Consider the following 11,919-nt stretch of genomic DNA (forward strand, 5'->3'; position numbering starts at 1 on the left):
TTATATTGTATATATGTATAGTATTATGTATAATGTGAGTGAAATTATCAATATAAATTGCAATAAATTGATGATGGAGAGGTTTCCAGAATACAGAATAGAATACACAAAAAATATAATAAATAAATATTTAAATTAGTTTTTGCCTAGGATTTAGAAAATACAAAAAAGTTTCGTCTAAAAATACTATAAAAAAACAATACATTTTATCGAGCACATTTACAAAATAAAATTCCTGTCTCTTTGTTCGATAGAAGTTGATGTCTTTGGGAAATGAGTTTGGGTGTTGGGTAGGTGTTTTCATTGTCAAGCTCTCATTAAAAATTAATTAACAATTAGCTGAAAGTGTGTAGAGCACATACATATAATATCATTGTTTATATTGCATAAATATTGCACTGGGAATATTCGCGCATGTTTTTTCTTTGACTATCTGCTCAAAGATCTACAAAAAGTGGTGACGATTCTAAATACTGTGTTTGAGGGCACCAAAAAGACGCTATACATACAAATGACGAAATCTAAGCCTACAATGATTGTGGGGGAAGGGGTAGTGATACAAATACATAGGGGGGTGCGTGCCTGTTTTCCTTTTGACGTTTCTCTCGTCCTTTTTTGTATACAAACTACAAATATATAAAGATTACAAAAATGTCGCTGACTAATTTCTCATTCTTCTTTCGATTTGTTTCTCTAATTGTTAATGGAATTTTTCAGCAACAGGGGCAGCCCGGTTTTAGTTTTTGATTTCGATACGAGTATTGTGGCAGTTTTTGCCCCCCCACCAGAGGCGGCAGCGGCAGCCTCCGCGGCGGCAGCAGCAGCACCTGCCTCACTGGCGGCCACTGAGCTGCTGCGGCGTCGCGGTGCCGCCTGTCGTTGGTGCAGCTCCTGGAGCAGGGCCGAGTGCTTGTCGAGGGCTTTCAGCTGTGCCGTGTTCTGGGTCTCATACAGCGACGACTGCAGCTGGGTGTGGATCGAGGTGACATTCGAGAGAGTGCTCTCGGCCTCGGCCATAAGAAAATTGCTTAAATAACGTTTACTAGTTGTGGTTGCTGATGTGGTGGTGGTGGTCGATGATGTCGTTGTAGTTGTTGTGGTTGCCATTGTAGTCTGTTCCTGCGCTGAAACCTAAGAAGTACACTTTAAATATAAAGAAATACTGAAATATCTCCTGATGGCACTCCTGCAAACCTTTCTTTTAACCCCCGACTCTGTGTCTCAAGTGCACTTGACGGGATGTATGACATTTTCCATATCCTTTTGCACGGCATACAGCTCCGACAGCTGCTTGGCAAACACCACATTCAGTTCGCTCAGTTTTGCCAGCTGCAACAAAAGAGAAAACACATATAGGATGATATCCATTCCCTTACATGGATATTCCACTTTCACTTACAGTCTGATCATTGCACTTTTCCCTCAGTGTTATGTTCACCGTCTTAAGCTCTAGTTCCTGCTGCAGCAGCTCCGCCTGCTGTTGCTCTGTGCGCGCCTTCAGAGCCGCCACTTCGCGACGCAGTTCATCCTCTGTACCTCCCCCGGCAGCCGCAGCAGCTCCAGCCCCACCGCCAACGCGCATCAGATCCATTTCACGCTTTAGGCGTATATTCTCCTCCTTGTAGGTGTGCAATTGACGCTTCCATTCGTCCACATTGGCCGTAGATTCCTAAATGAGAGAAGCGATAGAATGAGAATGGATTGAGACTTAAAAGATCCGAGAACTCACCTGCAATGCACTGGTCAGGCGTATGTTGTTATTCTTTAAGGTCGCCAGTTCGATTTCCCATTTCTTGGCATTGGCACAGCTATAAAAAAAAAAAAAAACAGTTCTTTGATTTACGATCCCTAAGTTAATCCCCTTCATTGCTCTCACCTTTGTGCCAGTGCCATTTTCAGGCGTTCATTCTCGTATTTTAGCTGCTGCTCGGCTGTGGCGCCCGCTCCGGGTCCCGTATGCATGCCCACAATGCTGCCGCCCGAGGAGATGGTCACAGCACCACCACCGCCGCCGCCTCTTAAATCGCCAGCTCCTACATTAGTGGGCTGTGGTGAGGGCGTGGCCGAGCCAATGTCTGGCTTGCCGTCGCTTGTGTTCAGCAACTTGTGGGAGGGACTGTCCGGATTGGCGTTCTGTGTGTTTGTGTTGCTCATATTTGGCGGCTCCACGGTATGCGGATCGATGGCAGTATTATCGTTTTGCATGGCACCAATAGCCCGTCCGGAAATGGGCGAAGTGTTGGCCGATGTGGTGGGCGTGACGGCATTCGAGCCATTGGCCGATTTCATGGCATTTTTGGTAGCTTCCTTGACCTCCTGGAATTTCTCAACAAACTGAAACGGGAAAGGGATTCGTTAAGAGGCGGAGGAAAGTACACCCAATCGATGATGATAATGATGCCCATTACCTTTGTTAGCTCTGCCTCGGAGGCAAAGCCCAGTCCATACACCGTATTTGCACGCACATCGCTCCATTGGCCAAACTTCTGGGAGGTCTGTGTGAATGTCATGTTTGGGGTGATGGTGGAGTTGATCACCGCCTTGGTGCCCTCGACGCTAATGATGCGGTAGAGATTCCGTGAGCTGTCATAAAAGAAGCTCACATTCACAGCCTTCATGCTGGCGGTGATCCAGGTGCGTTTCGTCTTGGGATCAATATGGAAAACATGCGCCTGGCAGGTGAAAATCGGTTGTTCGCTGTGGAGGGAGAGTCAAGAAGGGTGGGTGGGTGCGACACACACACACAGGTGTGATTAAATAAAAAATTCCATTTTATAGCCCCAACCACGCTCCTAATTAATATTTAATGCGTGTCCTTATCTATTACCAAGTCGCTGACATTGCTGCTGCTTCTCTCTCTGGGTGCGTATTCCGTGCGTCGCGTAGCGTTCTTTTCTCTTCCTGTTCTGTTCGCGTGGGCGACTGGCGACGACTAAATTGCATTATGTGCTTAAGCCCTTTGCCTTTGGCCCCGCAGCTTGCCTTTGATTCCGCCTCAAGCACGGCCACACACTCTTCTATATATACATATATAATTGGTCAGGCCACCTACTACTGAACATATATACATCTACAATGTACGTACGTATATATACGCCGCCCGCTATACACCATGGAAATAAATGTCAGCGACACCGACGGCGTCGATTTTTCCCACACAATATTCAATATTTCACACACATTTACACTCGAAACAGGCCTTACCCCATGATATTTTTATGCTTTGGCGCTTTGCTGGCTCTTGTGGCAACGAATTAGCTGTGGCCCAGTCGTTTATCTGTCTTAATTTGTTGTTACAAAATAAATAAAACAAATGCTTGCAAAAACGCCTTAGAGCTGGAGATACAACGATGCAGTGCTGCCAACTTTTCATCAGGAAAAAAGCCGTTTCTAGCTTGGACAAGAGAAAAAAAAGAGCTGAGAAATTCCATTATTCATAGCGCACAAGATTTTGCTGACCGGTAAACTTTTTTGCTTGAAGTGCCTGCCAGTTTTTACTTACTCTTGATGTAAATGTGGCAACTTAAAAAAAAGCCTAACAAAGCCAAAGCCAAATTTCTAAAAAATCAGTATGTCCGCAATTCCCAATTTTTCCCGCAGTTGGTTTTCAAAAACAGCCAGATTTGACGGTAAAAAGCGGAATCGGCAGCACATCGTCGATGACTGCTGTAGCCCAGTGCTGTCATTTTAGAAGCTACATCTAGCAATTTTATATTTGGGATTTAGAAAATATTTTTTTTTGTTAAATACATTCCAGCTTTTTGTAGATCTCTTGGAGAATTGCTCTTTTCGTAGCTGTGTTGATCCATTGACGCCGGTCAAGTTGTTCTTCCATATTGCCCATGAAGTATATTTGCAAGAATTTATGCTGTGCTTCTCTATAGGTTGCAATGATCCAATGCAATGGCAAATCTGGCCTTGAATCTGTAAAGTCAAATAATAACATGCCATTTTTATTTCAGAGACAAATACAGAAATCTAACAAACTGCATTCCAGATTTATTTTACAATGATAGAAAATAAAGTTTTTAACTTAAATTACCTTAAATGTCGGATTATATTCGTGTTATTCGATAATTTCCGCCCCAAATGAAGTCATTTGGAAACAGACATTGTATTTTTGAGTGTTCGCTAGAAAATGTCGTGATTCTAGTGTTTCGCCATAAAGCAGGGAGCACAATGGCTCTGGTGGCGGGACCAATAATGGCAATTTCACTTTACCACTAAGGCAGCACAAACCAGGCGTTTCACCAGCAAACTTCAATGCTCCACAATGCTGGCAAACAACGTCCATTGGACCAATGCAAACTAAACCATGCAAGCTGTAGTCGATGGTGCAATCATACAGAAACGCTGCTCGATTCAAATCAATACTTGAACCATTTCTTCTTGCACTTCGAAGATTATTCCTCTGTTCATCTGTACGATAAGCTCGACGATTTCTCCTTTCTAACCTAGCCGTTTCACGGGCTGCCTCTCTTTGCTCTTGTGTTTGAGAAGCACGAATTAAGGCCCTTCTTTGCTCCATACTAACACGGCGCTGTTCTCGTGCAATTTCTCGTTCTCCATCAGATAATTGACTCGCGATATTCCGTTGCCTAATTGCATTAATGCTTCGCTGGGAAAGATTAGATCTTCTAAGACGCGGCATTGTTATTTAAATGTGCACTCGCATAAAACCACCAAACTGATTTTTTATTCCCTAAATTCCGTTCCTTTCCGATGATTTTATGTTTTTACTGTAGAATAATTTTCGGGAATTTGACTATTTGACAGGATTGGACAACAAATGTCTGACATGGAGAAAGAAAAACAATGAAAACTCGATATGTGTAACAAGCAAATCAGCATCTATTGAAATGCATCTATTCATTACACATATCGAGTTTTCATTGTTTTTAAGATGTATTCTGCTATTCGGGACGGAAACAAATCCAACAAATCAAAAACCATGGCAATCGGTCCAGCCGTTCTCGAGTTATAAGGGTTGTAACAAACACGACTTTCTTTTATATATAAGAAAGAAAAGATATAAAGAAGATTATTATATATAGTAAGTATTTAGTTCTTCCGGTAAAACCAGCGGCTTCGATTTCAAATTCAAATGCTGCCAACTTTTTCTGAAATGTTGCTGTACGTCTGGAGGCTGCCAGAAAACTGCAGCCGGTAAATTATTTTTGGAATTTATGATTTTTTCGTTCTCCGTTTACGGTTACATCTTTTCCACTCAAGTGGCAACACCGCGAGTTTTCGTTTTTTTCGCACACGATAAATTCGGAAATTATTGTAATTATTGGAGGAATTGAAAAAAGAATAGAGCCCTAGGACATATGCAAAGGCTAGACAGCGGGCAAAGGTGTTGTTGCTGCTGCTGCCCTGCCGCCGTGTGATCGATTGGGGTACGTTTTCAGCAAAGGAGCAGCGCTGCGGAGGGGAGAGTTTTTTCTTTCCTCTTTTTTCACTCTTTTCCCCTTTTTTTTTTTTGCATAAAAGCCGTCCCCCACATTCGAGTTGTAAAGGTGAAAAGGCGTTTTGGCCAAGTCGTAGACCAGCTGTTGGTTTTAATGAATGGATTGGAGTGTGTTTCAGTTAATTGTAGTTATAAAATGCGTGAGAGCGACACACCTATGATAAAAAATATGTCACTTGTGCGAAAGAGACCGTGTGCGTGCGTGCTCCTCCAGTGTGTGTGTGTGTATATGCTGTATGGCAGTGTGTGCGTGGGTGACTCTGAGCGTGTGTAGAGTGTGGATGTGTGTGTGTGTAGAAAAACTTGTTATCAATGCGGCGCCTATGATAAAAGTCTCATTAGACATGTTTCTCCAACGAATTCCAATCGGAATTTCTGTCCCCCCTCTCTCAAGCCACTCTCTATGTCACTGTCTCTCTCTTTATTGCATTGTAGTGTTGCATGCCTATGTGTGTGTTGTGGCGTGCTCTGGCGTGCCTCAAGTAAATAATGTGGAACATGATGTGCGACGTAATGCCCACGATTTCGGAGGACAGCATATCGCAGCGCTCCTCGCAGTTCAGCGGCGAGGATGCGAATTTCGAGCAGCTGATGGTCTCCATGCTCGATGAGCGGGACAAGCTGATGGACAGCCTGCGTGAGGCGCAGGAACGGCTGGGCGAGACGGAGGTGAAGCTGCACGATGTCGAAAAGGAGCGTGACAGTCTCCAGCGTCAGATCAATGCCAATCTGCCGCAGGTGAGTGGAGCATGAGCCTCTGAACGGGAGGAAATACTAATCCCTGGAATCCCTGTAGGAGTTTGCCACACTCACAAAGGAACTGACACAGGCTCGCGAGACCTTGCTGGAGCGCGACGAGGAGATTGGCGAACTCAAGGCGGAACGTAATAATACCAGGGTAAGAAGCTTTGGGGCCGATCCCCGCCTTGAAGTACATTCCAAAATCCATTGCTAAATGTGGGTCTCTCTTCCTCGCAGCTTCTACTGGAACATCTGGAGTGCCTGGTGTCGCGGCATGAACGCTCCCTTCGAATGACAGTGGTGAAAAGGCAAGCTGCCGCCCAGAGCGGCGTCTCCAGCGAGGTGGAAGTGCTCAAAGCCCTGAAATCCCTGTTCGAGCACCACAAGGCGCTGGACGAGAAGGTGCGCGAGCGACTGCGACTCTCCATCGAGAAGAACAATGTGCTGGAGGAGGAGCTGAATACAACCAAAGAGGAGCTGACGCAGTACAAGGCAGGGGGCTCGGGAGTGGGAACAGGGAGTGGCTCCGTTCCAGGCGGCGGCACTGAGAATGGCCTGAAAGAGAAGGTGCGTACGCGGGTGCAATCAACCGTGTCGGCTAGGTCCCAAATTTACAACCGTTTCTCGTTCGTTTTGGGATTTCTGTTTCGTTAGATGGCGGGTGGCGTGGGCGGAGCCGGCGGCGTCAATGGGGAGGCCAACGAGCTCAACGATTATGCGGCCAAAACCCACGAGCTGCAGACGATCATCGAAAAGCAGGTGAGAGACAGAGAGAGAGAGAGAGAGAGAGATGCAGGCAGCCACACAGCATCTGCTGAACATGTGTTACCAACACCCCCGCCCTTCCATTCCACAGACCTCGGAGCTCTCGCAATGGCAGCGACGGGTTTCCGATTTGAACAACAAAATCAGCGAACTGGAGGAGAATATGTCGCGGGTGCAAAAGGATCATTGCAAGGCGCAGGATCAGTGCTCCAAGCTGCAGCGTGATCTGCGTGAGAATGTGGCCCAAAAGGAGGATCAGGAGGAGCGCATTACCACGCTGGAGAAGCGCTATGTGAATGCCCAGCGCGAGTCGACATCGCTGCATGATCTGAACGAGAAATTGGAGCAGGAATTGCGGCACAAGGAGGCGCAGCTAAAGGTGGGTACACGGGTACACATCCCCAAAGACATGCAACTGGGCTATCGGTCACTAAATTCCTTCCTCAAATGTAACTAATAAACTGCATTTAATCGAAAACCCACCACGTTATTGCTACACCCAACAAAACACACACAAAAATTGAAAACCGAAACCACATGTCGATCGACTCAATAATCCAGCTGCACGAGGAAAAGATCGGAGCCATTGAGGAGAAACTGGAGCTATCCGAACAGAAGCTTGCCCAACATGCCAAACTTCAGCCCGACATGGAAGAGCAGCTGAAGGCCCGCATGGAGGCATTGACTAAGGTAGGAAATAAGGTATGCACTCGAACAACTAATATGCGCGCCATGGCCAGGTTCCCATATATGTCCGACGACCAAGTATCAGTCGAATTCAATTCAATATTCAATTATATTTAATTTAAAGCTCTTTCTTTTTGTACCAATACTCCAATACTTTACACAAAACAAGAAAAAACTCTATCTATCTCTCTGTCTATGTATGTAATCCCCCCCTCTAAGTGCACAAGAACTCTTTCTCTTTCCCTACCAAAATCAGACCAAAACTAAACCTCACCTTTAGCTTTTCATTCCACGCACAACTTTCTACTAATTTCTTTTAATTTTCATTGCAACATTATGGATTGTGGAATATGATTACTAAACCTCTTTTGGCTCCAAAAACAAACACACATTTCAGGCTCAAGAGAGACACGGTTCGGCCGAGGATCGTATCCGGGGACTGGAAACGAATCTGGACGAGAAGACAACGGAGGTTGTAAGACTGAACCAGCGTCTCAAGATGAACGAGGAGCACAATCTGCGTCTGTCTTCGACGGTCGACAAGCTGCTCTCAGAGTCCAATGAGCGGTTGCAGGTGCATCTGAAGGAGCGCATGCATGCTCTGGACGAGAAGAACGTCCTCACGCAGGAGTTGGAGAAGGCGCGCAAGGTGGCCGAGGAGCTGCATCACGAGAAGAGTGAAATCATGAAGGAGCTCTCCAAGACGCGCCTGGAGATTGAGAACTTTAAGCGGCAGCTGCTGCAGCAGGAGATCGCCTACAACATCCAGCAGACGGAGGCCCTTACCCGCAGCCTCTCGCCCAGCAGCGTCATCGATGGCAGTGGCCAGTTCTCGCGGAGCGCCTCGCATGCCAGCTTCGAGACGCACTCGCTGCGGCGCCAGAAACAGTCACGGCTGACGGAAGAGAATGCCCTGGCCCGCTCCATGGCCGAGCAGGAGTGGGAGAAGCTGCAGCAGGCGGCGCATGCCCAGCAACAGGCCTACGACCTGGTGACCAGTGCGGCGGACTGTGACGACAGCGATGTGCTCTATGCGGCAGCCACGGCGGACATGATGTCACCATCGGGACACACGGACGCCCAGACACTGGCCATGATGCTGCAGGAGCAGCTGGATGCCATTAACAATGAGATTCGATTGATCCAGGAGGAGAAGCAGTCGACGGAGGCGCGTGCCGAGGAGCTGGAATCGCGAGTCGGCAGTCTGGAGCATGTGAATCTGTTGGCCCGCGGTCGGTCCATGGACAGGCAGAGTCCAGAAATGAGTGGGAGGAGCACTCCCAACAGCCCGCAAAGGGATTTCATGCAGAAATATCATACGGTAAGAGAGGGGATTCTCTATTCTCTGGGACCCCATTTAATTCGATTTTTTCGCAGCTCAACTTGCCCGTGCTGTCCAGCGATGCCTCACGCGAGGAACTCCATGGGGGCATGTCCACCACTGGCGATTCGAGCTCTGGCGGTGCTGCATCACCTCTGACGGCCCGTTCGATGCGCTTGGAGCGTGTGGCACAGGCCCTGGCCCACAGTCAGGAGGAGCTGCGTCGTCGTTCGATTGGATTGAACCCGAATGCGGCTGTTTCGCAAAACCACAACCACATGGCCATGAGCAGTCACGGCAGCTACGGCCTGTCGCCTTTGAGTTCGCGCTACGGCAGCCAGGAGTCGCTGCGCCACTACAACACTATGGGCTCCATGTCCATGCTGCAGACACCCACCTCGGGCGTGTCCAGAGAGGCCGCCGCTGCGGCCGTGCAGAAGAAGAAGGGCATCAAGTCCTCGCTTGGGCGTTTCTTTAGCAAAAAGGAGAAGGTCAAGGGCGTCAAGGACACGCTGCCGGACGGTTCGCCCAGCATGATGTCCATTGGCAACCTATCGATCGGCCTGAGCGAAGTGGACTCCAACTACGATGCCATGAGCATGACGGGAGGCATGATGCCGCGGATCGCCAGTGCACAGGGATCAAAGATCAGCAGCGTCGACTATGGCAGGCAGAAAAAGTAAGTACACAAAATGATTGAAGGTTTATTTGCCGAGGAAATTAATTGCCTTTGTTTTCTCTCCACCACAGAGAGCACGACTATCGCAACGATTTGTTGGGTGAGGCCATGAAGGCGGGCACACCGTTTGCCCTGTGGAATGGTCCCACAATTGTGGCCTGGCTGGAGCTGTGGGTGGGCATGCCCGCCTGGTATGTGGCCGCCTGTCGGGCCAATGTCAAATCGGGTGCCATTATGAGTGCCCTCAGCGATACGGAAATACAGCGAGAGATTGGTAAGGCACCAGAATCAATAATTTCATTGATATTTCATTGATTTAATTGTGAAATCCTTCCATCAGGCATTAGCAATCCCTTGCACAGACTCAAATTGCGTTTGGCCATACAGGAAATGGTTTCATTAACCTCTCCCTCGGCGCCACAAACCTCCAGAACCACATTGGCATTTGGTGAGCCATCAGAAAAAGTCTCCAGATTATAGCTAATCTCTCTTTTCATAGGCGACATGAATCACGAGTGGATTGGCAACTATTGGCTGCCTGGACTGGGTCTGCCGCAATATCGCACAACATTTATGGAGTGTCTAGTCGATGCCCGCATGCTGGACCATCTTACCAAGAAGGATTTGCGTGGCCAGCTGAAAATGGTGGACAGTTTTCATCGCACCAGCCTGCAGTACGGCATATCAATGCTCAAACGCTTGAATTACGATCGCACCGAGCTGGAGCACAGGCGAAAGATGAGCGAGAATGGACTGTGCGATGTGCTGGTGTGGAGCAATGAACGTGTCATACGCTGGGTGGGCAGCATAGGACTTAAAGTGAGTGAGGGAGAACTAAAAGGAGTCGAAAAGGGATTATAAATTTGTTTCTTTTACAGGAATATGCCAACAATCTGCTCGAATCGGGTGTGCATGGGGCATTGATGGCCCTGGATGAGGGCTTCGATGCCACTGCCATGGGCCTGGCCCTACAAATACCCACACAAAATGCTCAGGTGAGTGGACCTTATATCGTTCATAAAAAAATCCTACTAATTTCTGAATTTATTTTGGTTTTAGGCTCGCCAAATACTCGATACGGAGTTCAATAATCTCCTGCAAATTGCCACAGATCGGAGGCCGGAGAACGAGCAGCGTAGCGCATCCTGATGCAGCTACAGTCCGCCCACAACATCGGTGGATGAGTAATCAGTAAAGCAAAGCAAAGAAGCAGGCACTAAAAAAAGACCACGGGCAAAAGACCTTTTTCCTAAGCCTAAGAACTAGAAATGAAGCAGCTGATGAGAGACAGAAATGAAATGTAATGTTAGCATCCACTAAAAGCCACAAAAAATTCTAACAAGAAAGACGCAACGCAAGAGACTCCCCCCGCAGCATGATGCACGTCTAATCCATATGCAATATATATATATATATATATATATATATATATACATATATAAATACATATATAAATACACGCATAGTCATACATATACGTATATCCATAAAACCAACAACAAGACAATGTATACAAGACATAGCACATACTCTATATAGGAAATATTGTACGAGCGATCAAGTTGGGGTGTTTGCGGTTTCAGCTGCCGCTGCCGTGTACAAGTTTTAGAAGCTAAACAGTTTATTCGGATTGTATAATTCTAATTATTATATTTTTTACCAAGTGACATATATAATTTATATATAGCGTATACATATATACGATAGTATAATTGGGCTTGCAATAGACTAACAGTATTTTGTTTTATAGATATTGATTGATTGATTTGTTGTTCGTATCTCTGAACATACAATACAGACAGATCGGACAGAGAGTGTGCTTCGAACCAAATTCGTAACCAAACATTGTTTGTTATATAATTTTTATTGCATTTTTGTACAGTTTTTATTTATAATCATTTAAAGAAGAGTTTTTTTATATGGCAAAACTAACATACGCTTTACATCTGGACATTAGATGGCGTTCCAAATGAGTTTATAAACTGAATGAACAACATGCACAACAATCAGGCATACATATATAGTAAACAGCTGCATATACATACATATATACATGCAAATACATATATATATATATATAAACGACTAGTTTAATACACGTACACACACGTACACATATATAAAGCTCACTTCTATATATATACATATACAGTAAACAGTAAATATATATATAGAATATATTATCAAGCATACGTGTAACTAACAAAAGAAAGTATTAAAGAGGGAGGAAAGTGGATCGAAGATGGATCGAATAAG

At 46.0% G+C, this 11,919-nt stretch overlaps 2 protein-coding genes across 4 annotated transcripts; one reads left to right on the forward strand and one right to left on the reverse strand.

The window, feature by feature from the left end:
- Window positions 1-361: 361 nt before the first annotated feature.
- Window positions 362-3,360, reverse strand: LOC111074181 (homer protein homolog 2). The gene is given in 7 exon segments (XM_022366881.2): window positions 362-1,131; window positions 1,195-1,329; window positions 1,400-1,669; window positions 1,730-1,808; window positions 1,877-2,334; window positions 2,409-2,697; window positions 3,205-3,360. Coding segments are annotated over 7 exon segments (1,674 nt in total). The 5' UTR covers window positions 3,210-3,360; the 3' UTR covers window positions 362-693.
- Window positions 3,361-5,215: 1,855 nt separating this feature from the next.
- LOC111074165 (liprin-alpha-1) lies at window positions 5,216-11,073 on the forward strand. 3 transcript variants are annotated; one of them, XM_022366847.2, is made up of 14 exons: window positions 5,216-5,399; window positions 5,906-6,208; window positions 6,267-6,368; window positions 6,449-6,778; window positions 6,866-6,970; window positions 7,068-7,355; window positions 7,538-7,678; window positions 8,061-8,984; window positions 9,041-9,663; window positions 9,735-9,937; window positions 10,004-10,111; window positions 10,163-10,482; window positions 10,542-10,658; window positions 10,723-11,073. In XM_022366847.2, exons 2-14 carry the CDS (start codon window positions 5,960-5,962, stop codon window positions 10,810-10,812), a joined length of 3,600 nt encoding a protein of 1,199 aa, XP_022222539.1. In that variant the 5' UTR covers window positions 5,216-5,399; window positions 5,906-5,959; the 3' UTR covers window positions 10,813-11,073. The 3 variants fall into 3 exon arrangements, with proteins under 3 accessions (XP_022222539.1, XP_022222541.1, XP_041448207.1); XM_022366849.2 differs by having other exon boundaries at window positions 7,538-7,666; XM_041592273.1 differs by lacking the exon at window positions 7,538-7,678.
- The last annotated feature ends 846 nt before the right edge of the window (window positions 11,074-11,919 follow it).

Source organism: Drosophila obscura, unplaced genomic scaffold (assembly GCF_018151105.1).
Source record: "Drosophila obscura isolate BZ-5 IFL unplaced genomic scaffold, ASM1815110v1 contig_179, whole genome shotgun sequence".
Taxonomy (NCBI): Eukaryota; Metazoa; Arthropoda; class Insecta; order Diptera; family Drosophilidae; genus Drosophila; species Drosophila obscura.

Excerpts from the sequence above, each read along its gene's own strand:
- LOC111074165 (XM_022366847.2), top strand. The coding sequence starts at position 5,960 with ATGTGGAACATGATGTGCGACGTAATGCCCACGATTTCGGAGGACAGC. Across the intron at positions 8,985-9,040 it reads TCATGCAGAAATATCATACG|CTCAACTTGCCCGTGCTGTC; the intron begins GTAAGAGAGGGG and ends ATTTTTTCGCAG. Across the intron at positions 10,483-10,541 it reads TGGGCAGCATAGGACTTAAA|GAATATGCCAACAATCTGCT; the intron begins GTGAGTGAGGGA and ends TTTCTTTTACAG.